The sequence below is a fragment of the Nicotiana tomentosiformis genome, chromosome 2 (genome assembly GCF_000390325.3).
Source record: "Nicotiana tomentosiformis chromosome 2, ASM39032v3, whole genome shotgun sequence".
NCBI lineage: Eukaryota > Viridiplantae > Streptophyta > Magnoliopsida > Solanales > Solanaceae > Nicotiana > Nicotiana tomentosiformis.
Genome location: NC_090813.1, coordinates 59,359,201 through 59,377,597, shown reverse-complemented (window position 1 = coordinate 59,377,597; position 18,397 = coordinate 59,359,201). Strand labels below are relative to the sequence as shown.

The 18,397-nt window shown below is 40.1% G+C and overlaps 1 protein-coding gene across 1 annotated transcript; it reads right to left on the bottom strand.

Moving 5' to 3' along the window:
• Positions 1-1,149: 1,149 nt before the first annotated feature.
• On the bottom strand, positions 1,150-2,630 carry LOC138904874 (uncharacterized). The gene is made up of 3 exons (XM_070193374.1): positions 2,288-2,630; positions 1,789-2,170; positions 1,150-1,732 (listed from the first exon to the last, which is right to left on the bottom strand). Exons 1-3 carry the CDS (start codon positions 2,628-2,630, stop codon positions 1,150-1,152), a joined length of 1,308 nt encoding a protein of 435 aa, XP_070049475.1.
• Positions 2,631-18,397: the final 15,767 nt, after the last annotated feature.

Sequence of the window (18,397 nt, the reverse complement as noted above, 5' to 3'; positions counted from 1 at the left end):
CAATTACATCAAGAGAAACCACTATCAAACAATATTTTGCACAACAATACAACATTTTTTATTTTCTTTTTCTATTCAAGTGGCTCTTACTTTTTCAATACAGTGCACCTTTCTCCTTATTTCCTTAGCTCCACTCAAAAGCCAAACCAACCACCCCACACTTCAACTTTCACAATGTTCATTCCAAATTCAAGTGCTCACGAGAGGTAAAAGGTTCAAATAGATGGTCAATTCAAACAAATGGGTAAGGCTTGTAATGTGGTTGCCAAATAAACAATATTACATGCTCAAAAGGGTTAACTAAGATACATGAAAAATAGGTGTGTAAAAGCATATAACTGGCTCAACAACGAAACACCTATATCACTTCCAAGACTGAGTAAAACTACTATTTCGCTTTGAAAACATACGGGGCAAGTTCTAGACATCAAATATAATTCACCGAATAACACAAAACCTCACACACACATGGCACATAACTCACTCAAGATCAGAATCATCAAGACACTCTAGTCAAAGCAGTTAAGCAAAGTTAAGATCATACACTTTAAGGTACTTATACAAGAGTCAAAAACTAAGCCTAAGAGTCACAACTAAAGCACTTACTATTATCAAGGTATAATAGAGTCAAGAGATATGTCCTTCCATTCAAATCATAGCACAAGGTTTCCTACTTCTAACAAAAATAAAAACTAACTACACCCGGTTCAAACAAAACCCTTGAAAAAGAACCGCGACACAAATTGAAAAGCTTTTTGTCTTTTTCTTTCGACTTTAATCCCTCAAGAAACCCGTCGAATGATATCCATCGTAGGGAAAAATTGAAAATTTTCAATTTTTATGTTAGTTTCCAATTATTTTCTATCTCTAACTACTACAACTAACAAGAAGAAAACTAATATAAATACATACAAATATACCCCATCCACACTTAAAGTTGTGGCATGTCCCCATGATACACAATTAAAAAGTATAAGGTAAAAGAAACTTTCCTAAACGTCTAGTCGGGGTCTGAGTCGAAGTCGGGCTCCATTCCTTGCGCCCGAACTAATGCACACATCCGTCCAGATAGTTTCTTCTCAGTCTTTTTGGCGTACACCCCACACTTATCTTTCTCGCTCACCGCAAGCTTCTCTTTTGAGCCCTTCACTATTCACTCAACACACGCAGCTGGTGTTTCTTTTTGCACCTCCTTTTTACATCCATCTTGAAAGTCATAGTTTCCTCACCCATTCTACGCATGAGTTTTATCTCATGTATATCTAATATATCTCTACCCGTCGCTAAGAATGGTCTTCCTAGGATGAGGGGGATATCTTTGTTCTCCTTCATATTCACCACTATACAATCTACAGGAAATACGAACTTATCAACCCAAACTAACACATCTTCCACTATCCCCTCATGTATTAGAGTCGTTTGGTCCACCAGCTGCAATGATATTGGTGCAGACCTTATCTCTCCAATCTCCTTCTCTAGCTTACTGTAAATAGATAGAGGAATTAAATTAATTGAGGCACCGGAATCACATAAAGACTTATCAAAATTAATAGTTCCTAGAGAGCAAGGTATAGCAAAACTCCCTCGATCTCCATACTTTTGTGGGAGTTTGTTTTGCAATATTGCACTGCAATGCTCTGTGAGCTTCACCACTGAGGTCTCATATATTTTCCTCTTCTTTGTAAGGATCTCCTTCAAGAATTTGACACAAGCAAGCATTTGTGGAGCATTTCTGTGAATGGAAAATTAACATGAACATATTTCAGCACATCCAGAAATCTCCCAAACTGCTTGTCCAACTTTTCTCTACATAGATTTTGATGGAAAGGTAGAGCAGGCATATGGTTGATCTTCTTATTTCCATCCCTTCTCGATTTTTCTTCCTTCTTCTTTTTCTCAACTTTCTTCTTCAACTGCTCCCCACTTTCTCTTTCAAGTATCACATCATTTTGGATCAGGGTGGGATCTTTCAACACTTGCCCACTTCTCATGGTCACATCATTCACTGTTTCTTTGGGATTCTTTTCTGTATCAGTGGGGAGAGTTTTTAGAACCCTCTCAGATAATATTGTTGCAATATGTCCCACTTGCTTCTCTAAATTTCGAATTATTGCTCCTTGTATTTCAAATCTTTCATTAGTTTTCACCATGAATGACTTCATGAGATCTTCTAAACAAGGCTGAATAAGCTTTTAAGGCTGAAACTACTGTCTCTGCTGAGTCATAAAACCAGGAGCTCCTTGTCCCTAGAATCTGGGGTTGTTTTGTTGCCACACATTTGCAGTACCCCCAGTTGAACTCCATGAAAATCTGGGGTGCTTATGACCCATTGCATTAAAGTTATAATTTCCCACAACATTCACTTCCTTAGTTGAGGCTTGACACTCATGAGTAGGGTGTCCTCTTCCACATATATTACAGGCTGCGTGAGTCTCATTTTGTATCGAGGCTAAGGTCAACTTTTGTATTTCTTTAGCCACATCTTCAAGATGTACATGCACAGATGTATTAACATCAACCTGATGAACACCAGTCGATCTTCTTCTTTTAGCACTCTCAGAGGGCCACTGATTTGCATCTTCAGATAATTCATCAAGAGTTGTTACTATCTCCTCTGGAGTCTTCTTCATCAGCGGGCCTCCAACTGCATTGCTCAATGTTCAACGCGAGGCCAGTGTCAATCCATCCCAAAAGTCCTAGAGTTTCTTCTCGAGTTCAATTCCGCTATGTTGACACTTTTGAACAATCTCCTTAAACATCTCTCATGCTTCAAAAATAGTTTTCGTATATTTCTAGCAGAAGTTATGGATTTCTCTTCTAAACTTGCCCATTTTAATTGAAGAGAAATATTTATTCGGTAATTTTCTAGTCATCTCATCCCAAGTTCTAATTGATCCCGTGGGCATGCTTCGAAGCCACTTCTTTGCACCATTTTTAAATTGAAAAGAGGAATGCACTTAAATACACTGCATCTTGTGACACCCCATTGTATTGAAAGGTGTTCATAATTTCCTCGAAGTCCATTAAATGTGTGTTTGGATCATCGTTTAGCTTTCCTTTGAAGACACAACAATTCTGCAGGGTTTGAAGCAACCCTTGCTTCAACTCAAAATTGTTTGCTGCAATTGGAGGTAGTCTAATACTTGATAATCCTTGATTGTAGACTGGTCTAGCATAATCACCAAGTGGTCTCCCAGTCTGCAGCCAAGGGTTGATTTTGAGCAATTCTCTGACCCCTATCTTCTTCGTAGATAATCTATCATCTCTAATAGCTGCTTCCTCAGCATCGCGTGCAGCTATCACAGTTGTTTTTAAATTTTTGGCTCGTATGGTAGCACTTCCTTCGCAGAGGTTCGGGTCATGCACCAATCTTAACCTATAACATGCGCACAGTCAAAGAACACTAACCGTAAAAAGAGAAAAATAAAATTAAATAAATGGAAACAAAATTCCTGAATTGGCACTACACACTATTTCAAACACTGTTGATTGCAAATCCCCGGCAACGGCGCCAAAATTTGACGGACGCAAAACACACATTTAAATTCTGCTCGCTAATCAAATATAGTATAGTATAATATCATATCCACAGGGATTTGATTTAAACATCATTTTAGTAATTTCTAGCTTGATAGTTATCCAAGATGATCAGCACTTGAGATTTATATGATTTCTAACTAAAATTAACTAAGAGTCTAAAGCTATTGACTAATGACTATCGAAACAAAGATAAGCAAGGAAGCTATCAGTGGTAGAAAATAGGGGTTGATAGGATAGGTGCAAGATAATTGGTTGGGATCTAACTCTAGATAATTCACTTCTAACGTTCAAGTGAGTCTCTCGAATTCACTCAATTATTAGTTCAAACGTTCAGCAAAAACTCCTCTCTCGATTAAGTCTTAACCTCACAAGATGAACCAATTTAAGCACGTGAAGATATGGAAAAATGTGTAGTGGATTGGTCTTTAGAAAAGCTCTTTTGATTATTCTTCTAACTAGGTTTAATCTATGATTCAACTAGCCTCTTTCGATTACTAAGAAGAATTAATGAACTCAACCACAAATATAATGCAAAGATATCCTAAAACACTTCAATACATTAAATTAGAGTTATAATCCACAAACAATCATCCAAACATCAAATCCATCAAACCCTAAAAGGGAACTACTCCATAGATATGTAGATATTCATCATAAATAAAGTTAAAGTAGAGGAAAACATAAATTCAATCCAAACTCGGGTCTTGAGTGAGGAAGGAATGATGAAATCCTTGTGCTCGTGTTCTTCCAACTCCTCCTTAGCCTCCTTAGGTCGAATATGTGTCAAAAGTACATAAAATAATATTTTCCATGTATTTATACCAAGTAAGGTCGGGCCCAGACGAAATCACCTTTACATAGCTAAAATAGGAAATCACCTTTTCAGAGAGCTGATTTTTTCACTTTGCAGGAATTTTGCACCAGCGCCCCACGCCTCTCTATGCATGGCACGGGGTGGTAGTGAAAGTTTCTTAGAGCACGGATCAACCTTTGATTTTTGTCCAGACTTGGTCCTCGACCCTCGAACACGATCCTGGCTTAATCCTTTGGACTTTTACTCATACTTCAAACCTCCAAATTGCTCGAATTCATTCCATAACATCTACATAGCTCGTAATCACTCCTATAAGGCATAAAACAAACAATAAGTGCAAAACACTACCAATTAAAGCTCAAAAAAAGTAAAGTGCAGTGAATTAGAGTGCAATAAGCGACTAAAATACGCAATTATAGATTACCACCAAAGTTACGTCATGTGGTTGTACCTTGTGGGTGTAGGCATAAGTTATAGCAGCTGGTTGAGGTTGGTACCATGTGTTGATGTAGGAGTCAGGTTTTTTGGAAGTAATCAGATGGTGAAAATTTTGGTTCTAAGGCCTATTAGTGTGGGTGGAAGGAATAATCTTCAGCTGAGTTGGTGTTGTCGGACCTATGTGGATTGGGGTGACGTGGGATCACCCGCAGGTGTATGTATGGTAGTTCACTCAGTGATTTAATGACTTCAGAATAGTTCTTGACACGTTCGAGCAGGAACGTTTGTTTATGAGGGGAGAATATAACGACTCGATCGGTCATTTTGAGAATTACCGTCCCGTTCGGCGGTTGTCACGCCCCGACCTCAAGGAGTGCGATCGGCGCTAAACAGAGTTATCTCGGTCAAGCAAGCCTGCACAGTGCCATCTACCCAACTCAGCCATGAATAAAGAGAAGAATACATTTCATTAATTAGACAGTAAGAGGTCATGTGAATAACACCAATTCATTTCCATTAGTTACATCATTAACAAGTCTCCAAAATAGTACTTTATATAATCATAGTTAAAGTGGAACTGATGATACAATTATAGCATTTTAGTTTAACCTTACCAAACAAAGATACAACCCATACTATGTCTATGGAGCCTCTAACAGAAACAAAAGAGTGCTACGATAGTGCCGATAACAAGGCCCCAGCTATATCTCAAAACACTAGGTACATGGAATAAGAGATACAGGACCCCGAAATGATGTGTGGCTCACCAAGTTAGCCGAGGAGAGAGTGTGTTGCTATCACTGATCAATACCACCTGCTATGGAACCACCTGCATTCATTAAAGATGCAGCTTACCCGGCAAAAGGGACATTAGTGCATATGAAATAGTAATAGTATGTAAAACTAAATACCCTTTCAATAGAACGAGTAACAACAAACGGAGAAGGAAACAGGAAATCAATAAGAGAATCAAATAGTATCAAGGTGTCAAGTTAGGGGAAAGGCAAATTTCAAGTAAGTTCCAATCTTTTTAAGTTGGGAGATCTTTAGCACCGATACACCATCATGTTTTAGCACAGAGTCCGATCTCAGTCCGACCGGCTAAGCCATATCATCCCGAGACATCCACTCACAATACCATCATGTGCAAGGCATGGAGTCCGATCTCAGCCCGATCGGCTAAGCCGTCTCGCCACAACGTTGTGTGGGTCGACATCACATCACATCTCGCTAGCAATAATCTCATCCTATATAACGGGAAACAACTCAACACAATCTCATCAAATTAACGCGAGGATTTACAACTCAATCACTCCTACACCGACACGTGTAGTTTCGGGGTTAGGTTATTTTGACCTACCCTTCCTCGGTGGCTAATCGATACTCCCAAATCATTTACTATTAAAAGGATTTATCACTTATTTTGTAATCTTTTGCCTATAATTTATTTCATCGGCACCAATGGACATGACGCAATATCATTCTTGGCATATTGGCTGCACATCATATTTCATGTTCTCTTCTTTCACTTTCAATTATCATCATGGATAATCAACAACAAGGCCTTTCAAATTAATACTTTAAACACAAATTTGAGCAATTTAGGGTCTTAGGAACATGTGATTTCTTACGCAATTTGACATGATAGCTTTCATTAGAATCACGTTTTTAAATCATAACATAATAACAAAACCCATAATTAATACACATTCTCAAATAGTAACTCAACATAACAAGAATCCTTGGAATACATATTGAACGCATATTTATTTTGACATAAGGCTTATTTGGAATAATCAATTTATAATGAGCGTCACGGACTTACAAGGCCATTGTGGGGTTCAATTCTAAAAGAGAGTTTAGCCAACATACCTCGCTTTGAGCTTTCCTTAATTCACTACACAGTTCCAAAATCCTAGTAATTTTGATCTATTTAGAGACACAACAACATTGAATATGAATTAGGAAAGAGTTCATGATTCTAGCTTATTTGAGTATTTTATCAAACACTAGGTGGCCATTATGATCTCAAGGTCCTGCTATGGTGGATTCCTCTATTTCACTACCCAAAATCTACCAAATTGAGCTCAAAAATCTCCCCACAATCCTAGATAGTTCATGCATGCATAATGAATCACTCCCACACCCAAGAATTGATTGGCTTATTACCTATTTTCAGTCAAAACTCAAAATTGTAGGCTAGGGCTAGAACCTCACCTTTTGGTTGAAGACCTTGTGAGTTACCTTGGAGAATTCTTCAAGCCTTGAGCAAAGATTGATGAACAAATGACTTAGAATTTCCTTTTCTCACTCTAGACCAACTTCTTCTCTCTAAAATATAAGTTTGAACCTTCTAAAATGATCCCTAAATTTATTTTATAAGAATGGGGTCGGGTTTATAAAACCATAAAAATGAAGCCTCGATGCACATCTGCGGTTGCATATGAGACCACATAATGCTTGTGCGGTCCGCAAAATGGGCTGCATAATATCCCCTCCGGAACTGGGCATTCCTGCCTCACTATGTGACCGATCTGCGGTCTGCAGACCTATTTTGCTATCGCATAATGCATCGTAGAACTTTCCTCTGGAAATTTTCATGATGGGTTTGCGATGGTTTGCGCGGCCTATGAAATGATTACGTGGCCGCATAATGGACCACATAATGGTCCAAAATTTTGCCCAGATTGCTACTTCAGTCTGCGACATATCTGGAGTCCGCAGATCAGTTATGCGGCCACAGAATGGACCGCAAAAATGCCCTATACTTCTAAAACATTTCCTTCAACTCCCCAACGCACTGTTCAACGCAAAAAGTCCGAAAATAATCTCCACAATCATCAACACATAAGTCTACCCCGACATCATAAAACACCAGGTTTTAGGTAAACTTTTACGGGGCCTTACAATGGCTTAAGGTCTCAAGAAGCTTTGTATTATGTGTTATGACTTGCATGTGTGGCCGAGCTCTATTTTAAGATGATTTGGGGTAAATTTGGAAGAAGGATTCTTATTTTAGAAGTTTAAGCGATAAGAGTTTACCAGAATTTGACTTTTGTGTAAATGAATCCAAAATGGAGTTTGGATGATTCCAAAGCTTTTTATGGTGATTTTGGACTTAGTCGTGCATCCGGATTTCGATTTGGAGGACCGTAGGGTAATTTGAAACATTTAGGCAAAAGATTTGAAAGTTGAAGTTTTTGAAGATTGAGAGGTTTGACCGGGAGTCAACTTTGGTGATATCGGGATCAGATTGCGATTCCGAGAGTTGGATTAGCTTTATGTCATTTTGGACTTGCATGCAAAATTTGACGTCATTCCGGGTTGATTTGGTATGTTACGGCATGGGTTTTGGAAGTTAGAAGATTTGAAAATTCACAAGTTCGATTCGTGATGTGATTCATAGTTTTGACGTTGTTTGATGTGCTTTGAGGCCTCGAGTAGGTCCGTGTTGTGTTATAGGACTAGTTGGAATATTCGGACGGGGTTTCGAGTGGCTCGGATGGGTTGCAGACTAATTTCAGATCATTATTTTGGTCATGAGGCCAGTATGTTCCTAGTGTATTGCACCTGCGCTTTGTGGATCGCAGGTGCGTAGCCTCTTCTGCGAAGTGGTTGTCGCTTCTACCCCGGCATGACGAAACTCCGGGTTTTAGGTAAATTTTTACAGGGCCTTACATCCTACCCCGCTTAAGATCATTCGTCCTCGAATGAGGGTCGAAGTCCGTCATTAGCAGTCACTGTGATTCAACTATTTCTTCACATACCAGCAGTCCCCAAATTTTAGACTAACTCCCTAAATTTCCACAAATTTCAATAGAGTTTCCCCTGTAGCTGGGCCTATACACCTGCTAGAAAACCCCAGAAACCAACCCTTGCAACATATACATGAACCAACAATGCAACATAACATAAGAACAACGGCAACCGTGGCCTCACAAGCAATATATCACCAAAAAGGAACACCCTTAACACCAACTGTACAAATGATACATAATTCATAGAAGGTAAACTCTTAGCATTTTCATAGAACACAACTTTACAAATATATGATTATTCAAACAATGAGGGTATTTCTTCTTCATTTCTTCCTCAGTCTCCCAGGTGGCCTCTTCGACTTGTTGGTTTTGCCATAACACTTTCACGGATGCAATCTCTTTATTCCTCAACTTTCGAACTTTCCTATCAAGAATTGCAATTGGAATTTCTTCATAAGTCAATTCTTTATTAACCTCAATTGTATTAATCGGAACAATGAGCGACGGATCCCAACCCACCTTCTTCAACATGGATACGTGGAACACAGGGTGCACTAAAGGCATATCTGGAGGTTGTTCAAGCCTGTATGCAACCAGACCAACCCTCTGAATGATTCTGTATGGTCCGACATACCTCGGACTCAACTTCCCTTTCTTACCAAATTGCATTATGCCCTTCATGGGGGAAATCTTCAAGAATACCCAGTCATCCTCTTTGAACTCCAAATCCCTGCGACACACATCCGAATAGGACTTTTGATGACCTTGAGCAGTTCCTAACCGATCCTTAATGATCTTAACCTTCTCCATAGCCTAATGCACAAGGTCTGGTCCTATCAATTCTGCTTCCCCAATATCGAACCACCTAATGGGAGATCTACATCTCCTACCATATAGAGCCTCAAATAACACCATCTGAATGCTAGCATGATAACTATTATTGTAGGAAAATTCTATAAGCGGAAAATGATCATCCCAGCTACCTTTGAAGTCAAGAACATAAGCGCGCAACATATCCTCAAGCATATGAATAGTCCGCTCTGCCTACCCGTCAGTCTGCGGGTGAAAGGTTGTACTAAGATTCAGCTAAGTACCCAAACCTTGCTAAAATTTCTTCCAAAAGTTAGTTGTGAATTGTGCCCCTCGATCTGAGATAATAGAAACAGGAATGCCATGCAACCTTACTATTTCCATGATATATAACTGAGCATATTATTCTGCTGTGTCGGTATCCTTAACAGGTAAGAAATGAGCTGATTTCGTGAGTCACTCCACAATCACCCAAATCGAGTCGAACTTGGGAGGAGTGCGAGGTAGACCCATCACAAAGTCTATATTTATCATTTCCCACTTACACATTGGAATTTCTATGTTATGTGCCAACCCACCAGGCCTTTGGTGTTCGGTCTTTACTCATTGAAAATTTGAGCATCTCGCTACAAAGTCCGCTACACTGCTCTTCATATCATTTCACTAGTAGACTTCCTTAAGATCATGATACATCTTTGTAGAGCCCGGGTGTATGAAATATCTAGAAGTGTGAGCCTCGATCATTATTCTTTCCCGGAGACCATCCACATTTGGAACACATAGTTACCCTTGGTACCTTAGTGTACCATCATCCATGCCAAGAGAAAAGGACATGGTCTCATGTTTATGAATTCCCTCCTTCAATTGTACCGACAATGGGTCGTTGTACTGCTTTTCCTTGACTTCCACAAAAAGTGATGATTCAGTCCTATTTTGTATAACCACTCCTTCGCTAGAATCCGCAAGACGAACTCCCAAACTAGACAACCGATGAACATCCTTGGCCAACGACCTTTTATATGCCTCCAAGTGAGCCAAGCTACCCATTGATTTCTGGCATAAAGCATCCGCTACAGTATTAGCCTTCCCTGGATGATATAGAATATCGATATAGTAATCCTTGAGTAACTCAAGCCATCTTCTCTGACTCAGATTTAATTTCTTCTGTTTGAAAATGTATTGGAGGCTTTTATGGTCCGTGAATATATCCACATGGACCACATACAGATAATGACGCCAAATCTTCAACGCAAATACCCCCGTCACAAGCTCTAAGTCATGTGTTGGATAGTTCTTTTCATGAATCTTGAGTTACCTAGAAGAATAAGCTATCACCTTGCCATGGTACATTAATACACACCCAAGTCTGATTCTTGAAGCATAAAAATATACCACAAATCTATCTATACCGTCTGGTAGAGTCAACACTTGTGGTGTGGTCAATCTCGATTTCAACTCCTGGAAGCTCCTTTCACAAGCATCTGACCATTGGAACTTAACTGCCTTCTGCATCAATTTAGTCAATGGAGAGGCAAGGGTAGAGAACCCCTCCACAAACTTCCTGTAATATCCAGCTAAGACCAAGAAACTGCGAATCTCGGTTGGGGTAGTAGGTCTAGGCCAATTCTTCACCACTGAAATCTTCTGAGGATCAACCATAATTTTGTGTCTAGATTCAAGCCAAAATTCACATTTCGAAAACTTCGCATACAACTGGTGCTGATACAGGGTCTGCAAAACTACCCTGAGATGGTCGGCATGGTCCTCTCGACTGCGTAAATATACAAGGATATCGTCAATAAACACTATCACAAAAGAGTAGAGAAACAACTTGAAAACTCGGTTCATAAGATCCATGAAAGCTGCCGGGGCATTTGTTAGACAAAAAACATTACCAAAAATTCAAAGTACGCATACCAGGTCCTGAAAGCTGTTTTCGGAATATCCTGCTCCCTGGTCCTCAATTGGTAATACCCAGATCTTAAATCGATCTTGGAGAAGTACTTAGCACCTTGCAATTGGTCAAACAAGTCATCTATACTTAGCAGTGGGTATTAATTCTTGATCGTGACCTTGTTGAGCTGCCGATAGTCAATACACATTCTCAGTGACCCATCTTTCTTAATTACAAAAAGGACCGGTGCGCCCCAAGGCGACACACTCGGTCGAATGAAACCCTTCCCTAACAAATCCTTCAATTGTTCCTTTAGCTCCTTCAATTTTGCCGGTGCCATTCTGTAGGGAGGAATAGATATAGGTTGCGTGCCTGGAATCACATCAATCTCAAATCAATCTCTCTGTCTGGCGGGATACCAGGGAGCTCATCCAGAAAGACCCCCGAAAATTCATTTATAACAGGCACAAATTCATGTGTAGGTGCCTCAGTATCAGTGTCCATAACCCAGACCATATGGTAGATACACTCTTTGTTAATTATCTTCGTGGCCTTAAGTTAAGAAATAAACCTACCCTTTGACACCACATCATCCCACTTCCATTCAATCACTGACTCATTTGGAAATTCAAACCTGGTGGTTTTGGTTCGACAATCATGCTTAGTGAAACATGAATAAAGCCAATCCATCCCCATTATTACATCAAAATCAACCATCCCCAATTCAATGAGATTGGCCATGGTGTCTCGACCACACACCATGACAACACAATCCCTATAAACCCTCGCGGCTACAATAGACTCACCAACCAGAGTATATACAGAGAACGGCTCATGGATCTATTCCGGTTCTATCCCAAATTCCATAGCAACATAGGTAGTGACATAGGGAAAATTGGAACCGGGATCAATAAGAGCATACACATCATAAGATTGGACAGTCAATATAACTGTGCAAGCATCTGGAGAAGCCTCTGAACTCTGGCTACAATTTATAGCATAGAAATGACTGGGTCCTCCCAAACTCTATGTACAACCCCTAGTTGCACCACATCCTGCGGGTGCTGGGGTGCCTCGAGCAGGAGAAGGTGATGCGGATGTAGTAGCGGCAGAACTGGCTAGCTCTGCTACACCCCTGCCCATGCTCTAGTGAGATGAACGGCAATCCCTCTGAATGTGACCCCTCGTACCACACTCGTAGCATATGGTCTAGTCCATATAGCAGACCCCAAAGTGCATCTTCCTGCACCTAGGGCATAGGGGCCTCCGCTGCTACTAAAATCTCCCACCATTACAGACCTTGCTGGTAGGATCCCTTGTTGCCCTGGCTGGGCCTAAAATAGCTCCCATGCTGCTGACTGGGCCTCGATGGCTATGCACTAATTGAAGCCTGAGCAAAAGACTAGGATGGCCCTGATGACCCTCCCTTGAATGCTGACCCACCACCATCACTACCACCAGAAGAACCACCAAAGTTGCCCGCGGACCGGGCCTTGATGCTGCTATCACACTCCATTCTATTCCTCAATTTGTGGGTCTCTGTGGCTTGAGCAAATCCCATAATCTTACCATAGTTCATATTAGAATTCAAAGCGGCTGTAGAGGTGTTATTAATAACCAAGGGGCTAAGGCCCTACACAAACCGGCACACTCTAGCCTCGATAGTGGGAAGTATGTAGATGGGATATTTAGACAGGCGTGTGAATCTCATATGATAGTCCCACACACTCATGCTACCTTGCTTCAGGCCCTTAAACTCGGCGGCACGGGCTACCTTAGTCTCGGCAGGCAAGAAATGATCAATGAAAGTATCAACAAACTCACTCTAACTCACCGGATAGCTTCCCTCCTTACGGGATTCCTCCCACATTTCAAACCAAGAATAGGCCACCGCTTTCAGGAGGTAGGAGTCTAACTCCACTCCCTCTATCTCACTATCACGCATAACTCAGAGGGTCTTATGCATATCGTCAATAAAGTCCTGGGGGGTCCTCCTCAAGATCCGTACATGTGAACACCGGAGGATCCAACTGAAGAAACATGTTCACCCTGGAACTAGAGGAATCCCCTGGGTGACTAAAAGAAGTGGGTGAAACATTTGATCTCTGGGCTTGCGAAGCCACTATTTGAGCCAACTTTTGTATGGCTACCCTAAGATCCCTATCAGGTTCACCGGGACCAGAAGCTGGAGCTGGAGGTGGAACTGGAATATTAGTTGGAGGGATCATTGCACCCTCACTAGGTGTAGGAACTGGTGCATTCTGATCAGGTGTACTGAAATCAAACAATGTAGTAGTCGGGGGAATATTCTCACCCATCGGGTGCTCACCCGCATCATCAAGTAAAGTATCAACTGCCACTCCTGGGGTGGCATTGGCTTCTTGGCCAGTTCTGGCTCTCTTCCTAGGCGCCATATACTGAAAATTAGAGCAATGCACTAGTTAAAGAAGGAACAATCTTACAATCAACTTTATCGCATGATCTAGAACATCAAAGAAGGGTATTATTCCTAAATGCCTAAGTCGCCTCCTAATTATAGATGTGGTTGACAATACAACGATAAGAAGGACTCTAGTAGACACGGCTCCGAGACATCCTAGGACACTTTAAAACCTTAGGCTCTGATACCAAGTGTGTAATGCCCTGACCTCGGGGAGAGCAATCGGCGCTCAACAGAGTTATCATGGTCAAGCAAGCCTACACAGTGTTGTCTACCCAACGCACCCATGAATAAAGAGAAGAATACATTTCATTAATTAGAGAGTATGAGGTCATGTGAATATTCCCATTAGTTACGTCATTAACAAGTCTCCAAAACAGTACATTATATAATCATAGTTAAAGTGGAATAGATGATACGATTACAATATTTTTAGTTTAACCTTCCCAAAAACAGATACAACCCATACTATGTCTACGGCCTCTAACATAAACAAAAGAGTTCTACAACAGTGTCAGCAACAAGGTCCCGTATATACCTCATAACACTAAGTACATGGAGCAAGAGATACAAGACCCCGAAATGAAGTGGGGCTCACCAGGTCATCTGAGGAGAGGGTGTGCTACTATCACTGATCAATACCACCTGCTATGGAACCACCTGCATCCATTAAAGATGCAGCGCCCGCAGCAAAAGGGACGTTAGTACATATGGAATAGTACTAGTGTGTAAAACTAAACACCCTCTCAATAGAACGAGTAACAGCAAATGGAGAAGGAAGCAGGAAATCAACAAGTGAATCAAATAGTATCAAGGTGTCAAGTTAGGGGAAAGGCAAATTTCAAGTAAGTTCCAATTTTTTTAAGTTGGGAGATCTTTAGCACCTATACACCACCATGGTTTAGCATGGAGTATCTCAGCACGACCGGCTAAGCCGTATCACCCCGAGACATCCACTCACAATACCACCATGTGTGCGGCATGGCGTCACATCTAAGCCTGATCTGCTAAGTTGTCTCGCCACAATGTCGTGTGGGTCGACATCACATTACATCTCGCTAGCAATAATCTCATCCCATATAAGGGAAAATAGCTCAACACATCAATCTCATCCCAAATAAGGGGAAACAATCTCATCACATTAACGCGAGAATTTACCCCTCAATCACTCCTACACCGGCACATGTTGTTTCGGGGTTAGGTTATTTCGAGCTACCCTTCCTCGGTGGCTAATCGATACTCCCAAAGCATTTACTATTAAAAGGATTTACCACTTATTTCATAATTTTGTGCCTATCATATATTTCATTAGCACCAATAGACATGACGCAATATCATTCTTGGCATGTTGGACGCACACCATATTTCATGTTCTCTTCTTTCACTTTCAATTACCATCATGGATAATCAACAACAATGCCTTTCAAATTAAGACTTTAAACACACATTTGAGCAATTTAGGGTCTTAGGCACATGTGATTTCTTACACAATTTGACATAATAGCTTTCATTAGAATCACGTTTTTAAATCATAACATAATAACACACAACCCATACTTAATCCACATTCTTAAACAGTAACTCAACATAACAAGAATCCTTGGAATACATATTGAACGCATATTTATTTTGACACAAGGCTTATTTGGAATAATCAATTTATAATGAGCATCACGGGACTTACAATGCCATTGTGAGGTTCAATTCTAAAAGAGGAGTTTAGCCAACATACCTTGCTTTGAGCTTTCCTTAATTCCCTACACAGTTCTGGAATCCTAGAAACTTTGATCTATTTAGGGACACAACAACATTGAACACGAATTAGGAAAGAGTTCATGATTTTAGCTCATTTGAGCATTTTATCAAACACTAGGTGGCCATTATGATCTCAAGGTACTCCTATGGTGGGTTCCTCTATTTCACTGCCCAAAATCTACCTAATTGAGCTAAACAATCTCCCCACAACCCTAGATAGTACATGCATGCATAATGAACAACTCCCACACCCAAGAATTGCTTGGCTTAATACCTATTTTCAGTCAAAACTCGAAATTGAAGGCTAGGGCTAGAACCTTACCTTTTGGTTGAAGACCTTGTGAGTTACCCTAGAGATTTCTTTAAGGCTTGAGCAAAGATTGATGAACAAATGACTTAGAAGTTTCTTTTCTCACTCTAGACCACCTTCTTCTCTCTAAAATATAAATTTGAACCTTTTAAAATGATCCCTAAGTCTCTTTTATAAGAATTGGGTCGGGTTTATAAAACCATAAAAATGAAACCTCGATGCAGATCTGCGGTCGCATATGCGATCGCATAATGCTTCTGCGGTCCACAAAATGGACCGCGTAATGGCCCTCTGGAACTGGGCATTCCTGCCTCACTCTGTGACTAGTCTGCGGTCCACAAACCTATTCTGTGATCGCATAATACACTGTAGAACTTATTTCCAAATATTTTCATGGTGGGTCTGCGATGGTTCATAATGGACCGCATAATGGTCCAAAATTTTGCCAGATTTCTGCTTCAGTCTGCAACAGATCTGCGATCCGCAGATCTTTTCTACGACTGCAGAATGGACCGCAGAAATGCCCTGCACTTCCAAAACATTTCTTCAACTCCCCAACGCACTGTTCAACCCATAAAGTCCAAAAAGAATCTCCACAATCAGCAACGCATAAGTCTACCCCATCATCTTTCAAAATGTAAAACGATGATTTGAATGACGAATTGATGTCAGAAATTGATAATTTTGGTATGGTTGAACTTGTATCGGACTGGGTGTTCGGGTTTTATAAACTTTATCAGGTTTCGAGGTGCGGGCCCGGGGGGCTAACTTTTGGGTTGACTTTTTAGTTTTTGTTAAAGATTGAAGCTTTATTATCTTGAATTGTTTCCTATGAGTTTTATTTATGATTTGAAGTTATTTTTGGTTAGATTTGAGCCGTCTGGAAGTTGTTTCACTCAAGAATGTCATTTTAGAGTAACGGTCTAGCTTCTTTGAGGTAAATATCTTGCCTAATTTTGTGGGGGAGGGGGGAGACTACCCCTTAGGATTTGAGTCATTTGTGCTAATTGTGTCATGTAAAAGTTGTGTACGCGAGGTGACGAGTACGTGCTCGGGCTTATTGTGAAAATTTTACCATGTAGGGCTCCTAGGTTCTTATGTTCATTAGCTATGAAGTTGTTTTGTCATGTAAATTCCCCATATACTAAATTCATCTTTACATGTATTATTTGGAATTAATTGCTTCATGTTCTACCCTTATTGCCGATTAACCTCTTATGTGCCTTAACTGAAGTTGTTGCCTCTTTTATTGCCATGTTATCCTTTCCGTAATTGCTTACCCTTAATTGAATTTATTATTATATTTTCCGTAATTGTCTAACCTTAATTGAAGTTATTATTATCTTTTCCGTAGTTGCTTATCCTTAATTGAATTTGTTGTATCTCTACCGTAATTGCCCGTCCTTAAACGAAGTTTTGTTATCCATTTTCATTGTTGACTTACCCTTATAAGGAATCATTGATTCGTATTATCTCTCTTATCGTCGAATTGTACTTTTGTGGGATCATTGCTACACATTATCTATTCCTTGTTGAGCTATTCTTGTCGAGACCGTTATTCCCTGTTGTGTCTTCCTTTGTGAGCTCGATCTACTATTTCTTTGTGTTCTGAAGTTCCTGAGTTGGTTTACTTGCCATATTCTCATGTTATTATTGTTGTTACTGTTGTATTCAGTGTTGTTGAGCCTAGGGTTATGCGTAGTTGTAATATTGAAACTTGTCACGACCCAAAATCCAACTAGTCGTGTTGATACCTAACCCAACACGCTAGGTAAGTTAATTAACAACTATCCCATTTAATGAGATTTATTAAGAGAGGAAATGGTAATATAACTGCTTTTAAACAAGAATTTTCCAAGGAATGGTAGTACAAATCATGAGCTTCTAAGATTTAGATTTTTACAAAACTGAATTGAAATAATTACAATATCTATTTGAAATGCAAATGAACAGAATTCAAATCTAATGCTACCAAGGACAAGTGATAGCCATAACTTGAATGCAGGTACATCTTCAAATCCATCTCCCGCCGTACGCAGCAACATGAGCATCCAATAGCTGCACACAAGGTGCAGAAGTATAGTAGGAGTACAACCGACCCCATGTACTCAATAAGTAACAAACCTTATCTTAGGTTGAATGTAGTGACGAGCTGGGACAAGGGTCAGAGTCCAACTCCAATAATCAGCAACAAATATCATAACAATATAATAAAGATAGTACAAGAAATAACTCAGCTCGTTCAGAGTTACGGTAAATAGGCATGATTTTCAAGTATAATAGTAAATCTAAAATCTTTCATCGGAAATACAAAAATATGGGTAAGTTTGAAACTGTGATTTTTCCCAAAAACTTTCAACAACAGTTAAGAAGTCTCATCATCAGATGGCATGAGGAAAGTACATCTATATGCCTACATGTCAATGTGCACATGAAATCATGAATGTCACCAAAACCACGTAGCATGAGGAAATGCATCACTATGCCTATATGTCAAGTATGCGTGATCAACATATGCACTCACACTCTCAGAGTACTCAATCCCAATGTCTCACACTTCCCACTCGTCTCGCTCAATCACTCGACACACTCAGTCACTCACCACTGAACAGGAGAGATCGAGCCTAGGACAGATCCA

Coding starts and splice junctions, on each gene's coding strand:
- LOC138904874 (XM_070193374.1), bottom strand. CDS start 2,630: ATGAAGAAGACTCCAGAGGAGATAGTAACAACTCTTGATGAATTATCT. Junction 2,171..2,287: donor TTCATGGAGTTCAACTGGGG/GTACTGCAAATG, acceptor AGCCTTGTTTAG/AAGATCTCATGAAGTCATTC. Junction 1,733..1,788: donor AGAGAAAAGTTGGACAAGCA/GTTTGGGAGATT, acceptor TTCCATTCACAG/AAATGCTCCACAAATGCTTG.